This window comes from Perissodus microlepis, chromosome 11, assembly GCF_051167445.1.
Source record: "Perissodus microlepis isolate ML-2025 ecotype Zambia chromosome 11, ASM5116744v1, whole genome shotgun sequence".
Classification (NCBI taxonomy): Eukaryota; Metazoa; Chordata; class Actinopteri; order Cichliformes; family Cichlidae; genus Perissodus; species Perissodus microlepis.
Genome location: NC_140471.1, coordinates 3,352,166 through 3,367,561, shown reverse-complemented (window position 1 = coordinate 3,367,561; position 15,396 = coordinate 3,352,166). Strand labels below are relative to the sequence as shown.

The 15,396-nt window shown below is 40.9% G+C and overlaps 1 protein-coding gene across 4 annotated transcripts in view; it reads left to right on the top strand.

Moving 5' to 3' along the window:
• cdk14 (cyclin dependent kinase 14) overlaps positions 1–15,396 on the top strand; it is a 216,951-nt gene that overhangs the window by 89,793 nt on the left and 111,762 nt on the right. For all 4 annotated transcript variants that reach the window (XM_084943042.1, XM_084943045.1, XM_084943043.1 and 1 more), the window contains 2 exons: positions 1,285–1,347; positions 14,717–14,840. In XM_084943042.1, coding sequence (XP_084799168.1) covers positions 1,285–1,347; positions 14,717–14,840 — 187 coding nt within the window. The remainder of the gene's footprint in view (positions 1–1,284; positions 1,348–14,716; positions 14,841–15,396) is intronic.

Here is a 15,396-nt window from a genome sequence, read left to right as displayed (position 1 = left end):
TTTTAACAGGAAGAAACCTCCAGCAGAACCGGGTTTAGGGAGGGGCGGCCATGTGCCGTGACTAGTCGGGGTAAGGGGAGCGAGACAGGACAAAAGACATGTACATGGAAATATAGCTCATTACAATTCTAATCACCTGGAAAGTCATTTTTGATGTGATGACCTTCATACGTCAACATTCCTGGACTCTCTTAGACAAGCTCTCCTATAATTTTTTTAAGTGGTCTTCAGGAATAGTTTTCCAGGCTTCTTGAAGTTCTTCTGTGGATGTTCTTCTACTTTATTAATTTGGATGTGATTCCATTCCATGGCTCATAGTGTTCCATGGTAGGTTTTTCTATCCAGGTCTGTTATTACTTCGCTGCTGTGTGTTTGGGATTATTGCCATGCTGAAAAATGAAGCATTTGACAATCATAATATTTATTGATATTACTGAATGTTGGATTAATTTGACAGCACTTTACTGCTTTCAAAATTCCATCCATTTTGACAAGAATTTTGACATTTCAACCAGTGGGGCTACTGGTTGAAATGCACCCAAACCATAACAGAGCCTCCAGCATGTTTGAAATATTTCTGTAGATATTCACAGTTGTGCCTCTGAAATTTTGAGCTGTAAATGAGTATAATATGGCATTCAGTGACAATGGCTGGTCTCTAGCCACATGCATGGCTGCCCCTCCCTATGTCCAATTTCGCTGCAGGTCAACTGCAAGTGACAAATAAAGGCTTCGATCAATTCAGTCAATCACTGTGTAAAATGTACATACATAAAATGATGATGTCTTTCTCAATGACTGTATTCAAGATGGTGGGTCAACATGGTGGCGCCCATGAAACGGCGCCTGCTCCTATGTATTTTTAATGGATTACTCCCAAATTTTTTTTAAAATTTTTGGAGTTACATGAATCAATATATATTTAAGAGTTCAGTTTTCTTTTTTCTATCAAGTAACGTAAAAAATGACTGTAAGGAAAAAATATGATGATTACGTGATATCCAAGATGCCCATATATTGTGTTAGACCACCTAACTTCTAGCATTTAACGTTCCTTTATACTGCTTTGTACAATAAAATCACAGTAACATCTAGTTGGTCCCAATTTCTAGAGCTGTTTTTGTTCCAAAGCATTTGCATATGCTAAGGTGTACTTGGTGGTAACCACTTTAGATGATCTTTAAGGAATCTTACGTGCTATATAAATAAATTGCTTGCTTGCTTACTTACCTTTAAAAACTTCACACTAACACTGGGATGTTCTTGCCTTTTGTCCTCACCCAGCACACAGACCTGTGTCAGTATATGGACAAACACCCTGGAGGACTGCATCCAGACAACGTCAAGGTACAGTATGAAGGATTATGCTGCTCACAATGACCTTGTTGTTTCTTAAAGCCAGCAGTGTGTTCCTTACATATAAAGAAATGATATTCTGATCCACCATGAGCAGATAACTGGAAACAGGCAGCTGTTTAACTTTGAAACAAAGATTCTAGTGTGGTGGTTACTACTGACTGGGGTTGGAACATCTTGGTTGATGGGAAGAAAAATCTGTGGGACTGTGACGCGATTCAGTTAGGAAAAGAAAAAGTGTGTTGTTGTTTTTTCCTTTTCCTCATCATTGAAGAATTTTTAGATTTCAGATGGTAGGAAATGTGGAGCCTTTGCCCCTTTAGTAGACAGCTTACAGGCTACCAGTTTGCCAGCACAGTCAACAGGCCACAAGTGACACCTGTCAGCTTACCAGATTTAGCTGAAGAAGCCGCTGATTAAATCCAGCTGAGCGTCAGGTGAGTGGGACAAGGAAATCTGGACCGGCGTTAAGATTATCCCTCCGATCACTGACAGAAACTAAAATGTGTTTTTGATAGTTAAGTCAAAACTTGTGTTTTGTAATGCCCTTTCCTACTTTTTTTTCAGAGTTTCATAGAAACATTTCAATGTGGTGTCAGATTGTAGAACTGTGTTTATATTTTTATGTGTAACACTTTAATATACAGACGACATTGACATAATTTGTCACCGTCACTTAGTGCACATATCAGATGAAACCTTATCCAAAGCTGACAGTTAAATAGCAACCTTTAACCAAATCCACAATTAAGTAGTTCAATATCCAACCTGGTTTACTCATGTGAAAGATTGTGACTGAAGCTGACATATTGTGAAACTGTAATGGTGAAGCTGCCGATCAGTGTATTACTCCTGTGGAAGCGTCTGTACAGACTCACAGGTTCCTGTTTGTAGGAGGGCAGTGCTAACACAAACAAACAGGTAGAGTGAGCGATGATGGCATGAATGAGGCCATGTGTTGGTGGGATGTTGGGAGGTTCCATCATGCAGTGAGGTGATAGTTCAGGCTACATTTGTTATGTAACAGCTCGTACCTTTTTTGACACTAAGGATTTACATAAGTAATATGTGTTTCTCCTGCTGACAGCAGCTACATGTTTAGTATGGGATTATTCCAAGAGAGCAGAGTGAGGTGTTTCTTAAATCCTTTTGGTTTCTGTTCCTTTGTGGCACAACTCCTGAGTTGTCTGTTCTAATCTGTTGATAGAACTGAGCCTGTGCAGTTGCAATAGAGGCAGCATGAAAAACACTTGTTTTAATGATCCGTCACAGTACACTGGCATTTCCTGTTTTAATATAGTGTGTGATGTCAACTTAAAATATCCTTCACTTGTCACTGCCATTTGTTAATCTCTACACTTGATGAGATGTAATCTACATCACATAGAGTACAGCCTAGTGGCAGTTAATGGCAGCTCACTGCAGAGCTATTTTTAAGGATTCACCATCCATCCAGTTTCTGCTGCTTATCTGAGTCCAGGGTATGGAAGCAGCAACCTAAGCAGAGTTGCCAGACCAGCTTTTCTGGGAGGACACAGGAAGGTTCCCAAGCCATCCAATAGAAAAGCCAAGAGAGGGCATCGTCACAGTTGGGTATACCTTAAACACCTCACTTAGGAGGCACCGAGAAATTCTCCCCATAAAAACTGTGAACAGAACGGGAGGGTTGGTGGAGTCCAACACCGACTGGGAACAAGCCCAACTTATTGCTGGTATTGTGAACCAAGTTCTTGCTAGGAATATACAGAGATGCAATAGCCTGCTAAAAACAGGCCAGGTACCCCATACTCCCAAAGGTTAGGGTTTGGATACCCTAACCTTTGGGAGTATGTAACATGCATCCAGTGGTATACATAGGGATTGTTGAATGCCTTCTCCAAGTCCACAAAAAAATGTACACTGGTTTGGCAAACCATGCACCCTTAAATAGCCCCAAAACAATAAAGAGCTGGTCCAGTGTTCTACAACAAGGACAAACACTGGAGGGTTTCTCCTGAATCCAAGGTTAGACCAATGTATGGCCTTTCCTCTTCAGTACACTAGAGTGTCCAAGGAAGGCCGAGGAGTGTGAGTTGGTAAACAGTCTTTGGAACACCCTGCTTAAACGTTTGCCAGTTCAAGACCATGACTCCCAGCTTCCAGGTAATGCAGCATAATTGATGGTCCTGGAAATGTGTCCATTGTTTCTGTAGGATGGAGAAGCCTTTCCTTCCATCCCAGACATCCCTCTGCATCAAGGTGGGCAGGAAACTGCTTCTCTGTCCTCTGTCATCTGATGGTTTTCCAGAATCACCCAGAAGCTGACTGAAAGTCAAACTTTTGCTTTCTTCACTCCACTTGACCTGCTAGATGTCATCGGACTCCTAGCTCAGTAGGATGCGTACTTCAGCTGGACAGTTCCCTTCTGGCGTCTGGTGTATTTGGTTTTAAGGTTGCTGCCACTGCAAGCATTAAACACCTTAAATTCAACTGGCCACCAGATTAACTGCTGTTTGTTCCATTTCTGCTTCATCATTCAGGACGCATCTACTTCCTTACTATGTTAACAAGTGTCTACCACCACTAACTATGCTGTGCAGAGTATGACAGTGCAGCAACACAACACAACGTTTCCCTCTTTGCTGGTTGGCTCCTTGGCGGCCATCTTTGCTGTGAATGCTAATGCCTAGACCTCTTGTAATGGCAGCAGTAGTTAAACAAGCTGGTGGGAAAACACATAATAGGCAGGAGGAAGACAAGCCTAGCATAATATGATGGCCATCAAGAGACTGTGCTGAGTGCATGCGTGTTTGATGGAGGTGCATTAGTGCAATTTCTTACACTCATTGACTCACCATTCTTTGAGACATTATTTTATTACCACACTTAATTACAGAAAACATATCTGAGTTGTTCTTTTACTCTGTTTGTCTTCAGGATCTCTGCTGCCTGCTCAGTGATCAGTAACAGGAAATGTGCATTTTTGCCTAAAGCGTGTCTCTTATAAAAACATCAAAACTGATGTTCTTTGATATTTTTTAACATCAAATATCAAAACAGTTGTTCTGTTTGGATTTAGACCTTTATTACACCACAATCTTTTAACTGACCGTAGGTGTCCATAATTTCATAATCTGAAAAAGGGGGGAAAAGATTTGGTAAAGAGACATTTTAAAAACAATGTGTGAACTTACTTAATTGTATTCACCTTATAAACAGTTTATAGTTGCTGAACAGTTGTTGCTTTAAATAAATTCTGTTTTCTTAGAATTCTGGAAAAGAAAAAGAAAAGACGTGCCTACTTTATTTTTTTTTCGGTGGCCCTAATCCTCTTCTGTACAGAAGAGAGAGTTGATCACTACATTATCACCTAATGCTTGCAAACTTGGTTAGGAAGCTCCTAAGTGTATGGGTGCAATAGACACACATGATTGGTAATCAGTGCGAAGTAGCAGATAAATAAAACTGGATGGCCTCTACCACACAGCGGGAGACACTTCGGGTATGGGTAATACATCGCAGACAGCTATGTCTGCTGCCTATGTTAGCATACCTGCTAACCCAAGCAGCTCCCTAAATGTAAGCCTAGGCAGTATCTAAATGAACGAGTTATAACATGAATTCACCCACTGTACAGCTGTGAAAGGGGAAACTAGCCATAGAGGCCAAAGCCATTTTTCTGTACCAGGCTGTAGTTGATCTTTTTAACTTTGAAGTATATTGAAATTGAGTTGCTTTTGGAGCCAGTGCCACCTCAGGATCCACACGTACACGGGTATTTTTGAAAACGGAGATTTCCCGTTTTCGTTTTAAAAAATAATCCCGTCCACACGTAAACGCAGAAATGAAGGAAAACGCTGCTAGGAACATGCCAAAGCAACAGGTGGCGATATATTCCTAACCGTGTAGAAATGTTGACCAATCAGAAGTCTAGAAGCCTCGGTGGGAAATAGTAAACAAAGATGGGGCATAGAAGCAGAACCGAGTCGTACGTGTGGAGGGACAGTAACTGTGTGTGTATATGTAAGCATTTAAACACTGCAGAGAGAACAATTAACAGTAACAGTATTGTAGAAATTAATTTCACCGAAACAATAACGTGGCGCACAGTGTGACGTCAAAAAAAAGGCGCACACCTTTGATGCTGCGTTTTCTCCGTTTACCTCGTCCACGCAGACAAAAACTGAGTTTTCAAAAATATCCACCCTGGCAGGCGTTTTTAGAAATCTCCGTTTTCAGGGAACGCCGTTTACGTGTGGACGAAAGGTGCAAACGCATAGAAAAATCTGCGTTTTCAAAAATACCCGGGTACGTGTGGATATAGCCTTAGAAACTTGTAAGAAACTACCAAAGATATTATACTTTTTAGTGACAGAGTCTGAATCATTAGAGCTAATATGTTTAGAAGAAGCTCAGTAGGCGAACACTGACCTGACCACGGTCACCATAAAGACAGCTAATGTCTGTTATTAGGGTGTTTCCTGATTGACTGTGAGAAAGTGCAGTCACTTAGATATCCTCCTATTTACTAATCAGCAGCATGAAAGCTATTACTGCCTATGCTGGTGCTAGATCAAATTAACATTTAGAGACATGCACTCAGACACTCACTGCTGATGTAATTAGTGGTCAAGAATCATCAAGCTTTGTGTGTGAGAGAGAGATAGTGTGTGTGCATGTGTGCGAAACTGTACTCAGGTTTATGCTTGAACTGGATGATCTGGTGTAAAATTCATCTTATTCTGCAGCACCATTAACTCTTCTCACCCCATGTGCTCGACTGCAGTTTATAAGCAGTGATGGTGTTATTGAACACAAGTATATATGACCTCATCCAGGCTGCTGCTCAAGTGCTCTTCTTATTAGATTGTACGCTTGTCAGCTGAAGGGCTGTGACTCAGTGACATCTTCATAGATCAATGGAAAACTGACACCCACAAGCTAAATATCAGCAGCATTTGCTCTTATAATTGCATTACAACGGAAGCGCCTGATAGCACTTTCATCATCAGTGCCATGTCAATATCAAGGACAGGTGATCTCTGCAATATTCTGACACTAAGTGTTGGAAAAGCTCATCATCAGACTGCAGCTCTTTATGGTACAGCTCATGTATTTTTGATTAATCTGAAGCTTTAATAATATTCAGAAAGTAGGCTGGTATTCAGCAGCAAATTGCCAAATTTCTGTCAGAAATGTGAATTATTCAGGTGCAGATTGTCAAGAAATATTTTATTCAAAGTATGTAATATTAGAGTTTTCACTGCTGAATTTAATCCTGACTATGTAGGCATATCTACAAAAGGATTGGGTGACTCAGTGCTAGAAGCTGAAGAAGTTTTACTGTCATGTTCCCAACTGATGTATTCTTGTGTTTGATTGTAGCAGTTTTTGAGTAATCTGGCTGACTAACTGATAAAAAGTCATCACTTTTAGTTCAGTCTGGTACCAAATCACACCATCTCACGGATCAGGACACAACAAAGACAAACCCAACAGATCCCACTGTGAGTAAACACTTGGTGACAGTGGGGAGAAAAAACTCAGCTTTCACAGGAACACACCTCAGACAGGACCAGGAACCCACGCAGTCCATCTGCTGGGACCAGTTGGGGTGATAGGAGAGCTGGGAAACTGAGATCTCGACACAGTTTGAGCCACACTTGATATTGCAGATTATGGCAAATGAACATTTTCAGATATGATCCAGTTTAAAGTAACATCAGTGCTTTACTTTGGTGTAGCTCCATTAGAATTCAGTACAATAGTGTTACCTACTGAATATTTTTTGGAAACCGTGTACTCCATAAATTTATCACCCCTTCTACTAAGCACTTGTATGTGTAGAAGTTCCCAGCCTTCGTCTGCTGTAACAGGGACTAATCACGAGCTGCTTCGTTTTAAGGCGTGCCTGCTCTACCGTTTGTCATAAAGATATAGAAATGTTATCTGAAACATGGCAACTCGTGTGGCTGGATGAAATTGTCAGTCAGCTGTGGTGGTTGCTTCTTGCTAGCATCCTCTGCCTTTGACTGATGCAGATTTTGTGGTTTCAGCAGAGATGCTCGACAAGCAACGAACAAATTCAAGCACTTCCGAAAAAAAACCCCTTCAAGTGGCAAGAAAGATGCCGTGTCTGTGGCTTTCTGAGGTCTTTGTAGTAGTACGTAACTACACATATATTTACACACAGGCCCCTGTAGTACAAAATGGCGAATTAAAACACAACCAAACACGACTCATTACTGGGACTTTATGGTCCTTTGTGGCCGGGACTACAGAGCAGGTTGATGCTACCGCCTGAATCAGCCCATTAAAGACAACCATGTACTGATGCTTAGTGGAAAAGATAAGGGCTCTTTCTTTGCCTGCTGGCAGATGGTAGCATCCTTTCACTCCATTTAACACTCCTTCATTTTATCTCTCCCTCACTGATTTCATCACTTTTACTCATTTCAGCAAAACAATGCTTTGGGGCTTTGGCAGTGAATCTAAAGGTTAGTGTTCTGAGTCACTTTGGAGTGTGTGATGTATGGTCTGAGCTTGTCTTTGAACATTTCTCTGAGCCAAAACACACCAAGGTTCCTGATGTTTTTTGTGTCTTGTTTTGTCAGTAGGTTGTTCAAAAATACCCAAACAGCAAAAAAAAATAAAAAATAAAAATAGAGACCTGTTTGTTTGTTTTGTTTTCTGACTGACGAGGCAGAAGTTTGATGTCGTTAGCAGCAGATGGTGCTAAGGCATGCTTAATGGTTGGATAGATGTAAATTCGAGATAAGAAGGAGTTTCACACTGATAGAAAGTGTTCGCTTCTTTTAACACTCCCTTGTTCTGTGACTGTAATTAAATAGCGTTGTCCAAGTCCTGCATCATTGTGTACCAGACTGAAAACTTTATGTCGATGACAAGCAAGTAAAATTGTGGTGCACTGTTGTAGTGTTGCACCAGTCACCAACTTTGTTTCACTGGTACGGGAGTAAAAATGAGATTGTTTATGAAAATTTCACTGACCCAAGTACTCAGCCTACTCACAGTTTATTCACTCATTTATGTTTGCTATTTAGAATGAATATCATTCACTGATTTGTTGACTGTACTGTCGAAGCCTCGAGACTGGCATGTTAGCAAACCACAATCAATTAGGGGAGAGGGAGGAAGTCATCAGCTAATCCCAGTGGTGGCTAGCTAGTTTGGGTACCAAGGCACATGTAATTTAATGCTATTTGGGGAATTAAAAACAAATCTTCACCTTTAACTTGAACCTAAACATAAACTCATGCGGTAAAGTTGGGGATTTACCCATACGTGGAACTTTTTGTTTTTGCACTTGCTCTTTGTTTGCATTTCTTTAGGTGCAGACGCTGACAGCTTGCCAAGCACTAATCTAACCTAATAACCAATCACCTGCATACTGGCTTTGTAATAATGGTGATTCTGATTTGAGCACTTGTCTCGTTTTTGTCGTAGACTACAATCGTATCCCCAATTTTAATCAAAGAGTCTGTTTTTTTTTTAATAACTGTCATAGGCAGCCAATTTTAAAGGAATGACAAACAATCCAATTTGTGGTTCAGGATCTTGGACTTTTGGATCCTGTATTTGTTGCTTTTTTAACTGTCTCTGTTTTTAGTGCTTAATGCGTTAGTCACCAACCCAATACCTCATATTGCTTAATTCTTATATTTAACAGAGATGTGCATAACTTCCAGAAGATGAGTTTGCAGTTATTAAGTTATACACTCACCTCAGTCAATCTAATTAAAAAAAGGGAGTGAATTTGTTCATCTTTTCCATGATTGTGACTGTGATGTGATATTAAGAGTCTCATTCAGTTGTCGCAGTGATGGAAACAATTTCAGTACGTGTGTGTTGTTCTTTCTGTCACCACTCGTGGGGGTTACACGTGTAATGTTTTGTCCCAAATCAGTCAGTCTTCAGTCTTGATGCTCGTTAGCATCGCCTGTTCCATATTAACACCGTATTAAAGCGGTGTTGTGTCCTGAGCTGCTTTACTTTGTTTTTCCCAGTGAATCTGTGAAGCTAACGATGAACCCCAGTGTACTGCTGTCACTTTGATATATTGCCTCGTGCTTTGCTGCACAATGAATATTAGACAAAGCAGGCAGACTCCACTCCATTCAGCTGATAGATAACACAGAAGCAATTCAATTCTTACATTCTTTCATATTTCTTATCTTGATAGAGAGTTGTGCGTGCCTTGGGTGTGATGGCAGTGAGTATTTCATCATTAGAAAAAAAGCAGAGTGTTTATTGGTGTGCTGATGATGGATTGTTGTTCAGGCAGTAGGGTCACTCCTCAGGTGATGGATTATGTTAATGGCTGATTTAACTATGATCACACGGCATATTTCTCCTGCAGTTAGGGACTAATAATGCATCATGATTAAGCAGAGTGTCTCATACACCTGCAGGGCTTTTTTCTTTTCAGAGAAAAAAATGACACTGATGAACTAAAACATTATCGCCAAGGCAACGTTTACATTTTGGTTATTCATGCAAGAAAACAGCTGGACTCTCTGAAAGTGCCCTATTTTATCAGACAAGTCCATTAGGTCACTGCTTCTTCCAGCCCTTACACAGACTTCAGAGGTCTTTGTTTCACATGTGAATGGACAAAATGTTCAGAATGCTCTTTTCTGATCTGTATCGTCAGCTCGTTCTGCCGTAGAAGCATACAGGTAACACCATCTTATCGAGGGAATGTTTCTTGGATACACAGCCAGACTTTTTGAATGTCAAAGTGGCCGTTAAGTTGTCCTGGTAGAGTACAGATCATAGGACACAGCATCCAAAAAATTAAAAAATATAAAAAGCCAAAAGTACAGTGCTCTACACTTACCAGCTTTGGGAGAAAGGCCAAGATCCAGAATGCACCGCAGTGGGAAATTTCCAGTCCCTGAGTTTAAAATGATGTTGCTTTGCTGCGACAGGGTGAAGCTGGAGAGTACTGGGAGTGATTTTACAGACAGCGTCATTGTTTTCGATGTTTTCTGTGTGCTTGTACTAAAGCATCAGAATAATTTTATTATGATTCTGAAAAGTTGTCCAATTTTTTTCAGGTCCCTAAAAATAGGCGCTGTAATTCCAAAACAGTTGGTGCAATATTAACAGAATGGAAAGTCTTCAGTCATTGTTTGATTTCAAATTCAGTGCAGTGCTGCACAGAGCCAAAATGACAGAAATGACATCATCGCCCAAGTACTTAACTATAAGAACTCACACAGGTTAGTCCTAAGAGTAGTATTAGCAGGTGTATTAGTATTAGTTAGTTAATACAGTGCTCATAGTACTGAAAACTGAATATCTATCATCTATATCAGACCTTAACTCTGATGTATACATATTGTACAAGCTGGCGACCCTCACTCATGATGGAGTGCTGCACAAAGTCAAGAAAGCAGGAGCTGTAAATGGTTTCAGAGGCAGATCAATGTTAGAGGGAAAGCAGGACCAATACTCTAAGCGATGGGCTTGACGTTAATCGGCACACTCTTACTAATTTGGTTCTACATTTCTTATTTTGTGTCGTTTTGTTTGCCTTTGTCGCTTTGCTGTGTCCGTGCTCTCACACCTTCAGCTGCTAGCTTCCTCTCAAATCATTCACCTAGATGGATGTGTGCACTATACTCGGGTAAACTTGACGGGCCATCTATCAGTGAGCCAAACGTTCACCATGCTGACCATACGTAAAGGTGACTAAAATCCTTCTCTTCATGTGGCCACTTATTAGGAGGATCTACGTAGTTTAACAGGAAACCTGTTCTGTCTTGAGTAGATGATAGAGTATTATTGTTATTATTACTGTCAGAACTGTCAGAGCAACCTCCTATAACTGCCCTCAGCACTTCACTCTCCCTTAGATATTAGAATGCAAATGGACCCGAGGTATTTCCATTCAAAGCCAAACAAGAAAAGAGAGGAGAAAAAAAATCTCCTTTTAGGAGTGTTTGATGTGTGAATTGATGTGTGAATAAAAGAGAGATTTCTCTTTCTGTTTTGTTACCGTGCAGTTGTGCTCCTAACAGGGAGAGGGCTTTTCACAAGTGCGTTTGATATACATGAGTAAACACATTTCCCATGCTAATTTTCTTCACTGCGGTTCATCTCTCACCCACCGAGTCCAGGAATAGTAAACTGTTGACCCGGTGACTCCAGATGCCAGACAGGGCCCCGTCCCTGATTGGACTGCACGGTGCTTCAATCAGCTTAATTGGCCAAGACTACGGTATCAGTGAGAGGGGAGAAATGACAGAGGAATGCTGAAATTGGAAGAAAATGAAGAGCTGCGTCGCGCACACCTCATTATGTGTTGATTGACACGTCTGCAGAGGGGGAGGGGGGAGGGGGGCGGTGATCTGAGCATCTCAGCGGCGAAAACAAAACAAGCTCAGTAGAGCTTTGATTCTGGGTCCTTTTAGGATTTTGCTTATTAGCTTTTTTTTTTTAAGTTGACAGCAGCAGATACACTTTATGCAGTAAGTATATATTTAAACCTAAAATAGTTTTGTGTGCAACATGGATTTATGAGGGCTGTTGTCAGTCTGAGGTGCTGTGTGTCTCTAAATACATGCATTTAAATGTGTCAGCAAAAGCGCATTCATGCATTTTCATGAGTGGTTTCAAAGAAGCGCAAATATTGTTTTTAATTTGTAGAACCTCGGTTATAATCAGGTTCTACTTTGCACTTTGATTGTGTTATGTGAACTGTGTGTATAAATGAATTCCTTGAGCATGGCTAATCCTTTGAGGTACATGTCACCATCACAATCAGAATATTTGACTTCTATGTCTATGAAAAATTGTCATTCTTACTGACACACATGTGAAAAATTATTCATATTTTTCCCAAAGAAATTCTCGATTTTTGGGGGCTTTCTGCAAAATATAGCAGGTGCCACTAGCCAGGCATAGGGTTAGTGTTAACGCCTGCGATGACTCAGATCTCTGCTGGATGGTTTTCTCCTTCTGATCAGTGTTTCATGGGGCCCAGAACGGCTTCAACAATCTGGCTTCATGCTGCATTATTTGCACAGATCATTTTTTCTTCTTGAGAAAAATTGTCCTTGTTAAATGTATAAAAAATGATAAACAGACGAGCCTAAGTTTATGCAGAAATCTCATGGTATTGGTTGCTTCTCAGAGTCCCTGTAACTCTTCTGCTTGTGATGGCCTTGGCAGCAAGAACTGCAGTCAAGCATTTGTGATAATTGGCAATGAGTCTGTCGCATCACCGTGGGGGAATTTTAGTCCACTCTTCTTTGCAGAATTCTTTTAATTCAGCCATTCATTTAGGTTTCCTTGAGCCAATCAGAGGTGGATTTGCTGGTGTATTTCTGGTCATTGTCCTGCTGCCTAACCAAGATGACCCTGAACTTTAGGGCACAAACTGATGGCCGGAGATTCCCTTTAGGATTTTGTGGTAGAGAGCAGGATTCACGGTTCTTATAATTATGGCAAGTTGTCCATTGTACTATCTCACAAACACTAACATGTTTGACTGTTAGTGTCATGTTCTTTTGGGTGGCTGTAGTTCAGCAGGTAGAGCAGGTCATACTGTTTGGAAGGCTGGTGGTTTGATCCCAAATATTCTTGGGCAAGATACCAGCCCCAAGTTACTCTTCAGTGCATCCATTGGAGTATAAATGTGTGTGAATGTTAGCTGGCAAGCACTGGGATTGTCAAGATGCTTTTGTCAAATGTGAGATGAGCATTGTGAACTGATTCTGGTAAATGGACTGGTTCTTTTCTACTCTCCTGGAGTACTCAAAGTGCTCTATACATCCACCCATACACACCCATTCACACAAGCACCTGTGATCCATACTTTCAGTGCTTTCGAACTGTTATTCATTCATTGTGCATTCATACTCCGATGGATGCATCGGAGAGCAAGTCGGGGTTAGTATCTTACCCAAGGATATTTGGTATGCAAACTTGGGGAACCAGGGATCGAACCACCAATCAGCAGCTGACCTGCTCTACCTCCTGAGCTACAGCCACCCCACTCTTCCATAAATGTCATTTGTTCCCAATCTCTTACTGCTGAATCATGAACTTGGACCTTAACTGACGTGAGTCACGTCTGCAGTTAAGGTCAAAGAACTCAGATGTTGTTCCGAGTTCTTTTGTGACCTCCTGGATGAGCCGTCGATGCTCCTTGGCATAATGTTGGTAGGCCGGTCACCTGTGAGAAGGTTCACCACTGTTCCAGGGTTCTAGATTTGTAGATAATGGTTCTCACTTTGGTTCAGTTGAGTCCCAAAGCTTCGGAAATGCTTTTGCAACCTTCGTAACCAGTGACATTGTTCATCATCTGGCATGATATGTTGCATTTCGACACATTTTAGTTTACCCTACTTTGTCACACAGGTTATATTTAAGGGATTTATTGATTCAACAGGCCTGGGTGTGGCTAGTGAAGTTACACTCAGCTTTCAAATAAATGGGGTTTAATCACAATAAATTCATGATTGAACAAAGGGTGGAGGGTTGGATAGGGTTTTTTATGCTTTAATAAATGAAACATCACCTTAAACTGTTATCTTTGTCTAATATTAAAATGTGTTGATGATCTGGAACATTGAAGTTTGACAAATATGCAAAAAACTAAGAAATCAAAGCAAGGATGCTGAATGATGTCCCTTGTGGGTGAATGCAGACTGATTTTCGTATAATAGAGCCCTCTTATTCTGTGCTGTCAGCAGTCCTCTGGCTCAAATTCCCACCCTTTACAGGAAATAAAAAAGGAGGCAGCAGCTCCAACCAGTTCTGCATGTTTGCTGCGATTTCATACACATCTCACACTCCTCCACACTTTCCTTCTGTCGCTTCTTCTCCTTTCTCTGAAGAACTCCCATAATACCGAATAGACTACCAGCAAAATCAAGCCAGATTGATCAAACATACAAGCTATAATTCATGTGTTGGAAAGGTCGTATTAAAGGTGTAAACACTTCAATATGCTCGCTCTGAGCAGTCAGTGCAGCAGTCCTCAGTAATTCAAGTGGAAGGAAGCACAACTGTGTTCTTGACTGATGGCTCCACATTGATCTTTGGGGTGTCTGTGTGTGCCTTTACTGTTTTTTAGATGACATGTAAGCTTCATGCCTGTTTTCACTTGCACTGGAGGGGAGTCCCAGCACCTCAGTGATGAATAGGTTTTTCCACACCTCTGTGCACTCCACGCCTGCTCAGTGTCATTGCTACAGCAGAAAGATGGAGATTTAGGCAGAGACAAATATCAGGATAATCGTTAAAGCATGATGGAGAAAAAGAGTCCGTCTTGGTCCAGTGTAACGTTTGTAAAGAGTTATGTCAGAGTCACTTCCCTCTGTTCACCTGTTTTTTGGTTGTTTTCCAGCTCTTCCTGTTCCAGTTGCTGAGAGGTCTGTCCTACATCCACCAGAGGTACATTCTTCACCGTGACCTGAAACCCCAAAACCTCCTCATTAGCGACACTGGAGAGCTGAAACTCGCCGACTTTGGTGAGCAAATTCAGTTTTTTTGTCAGAGATAAGAGTACGTGTGAAACTTAGAGATGAGGCAGATTCTCGTGTGGTGGTGAAACAGTTAGTCCAGCATTTATCTGCAGTCATTACTCGTGTTATATGCACACTGCTTGTTTGAGTTGTTCTTCATTATCTTCAGTCTGCTTTTACTCAAGGTTGACCATGTTGTTTCATTACTATTAAGATAGGAGCTCTTTAAATTATGTGTCTTAACATTAACTGTTAAACACACCAGAATAAAATAAATAAAATAAATAAATTCAGGTTGGAAATTCACTGCTGCTGCTGTGCTCTCCCGAGCTAAACATAGAGGCTGCTTGTCAAAGCTGATGTACAAAAGGAAACTTGCTGTGAGTGGAGCTGATGTTGCGTTTTTCTTCCTACATGAGTTAAATTGTAGTTATAATTTGAATTTGGTGTCACATGATCACGGTGAACAGGCAGGTGCTTCTGCTGAGCTCCTTCCACTGTGTCACACCCACATTTTAGGATTCTTTGACGTTAGCATCCTGTATAATCATCCTTCAGTGAT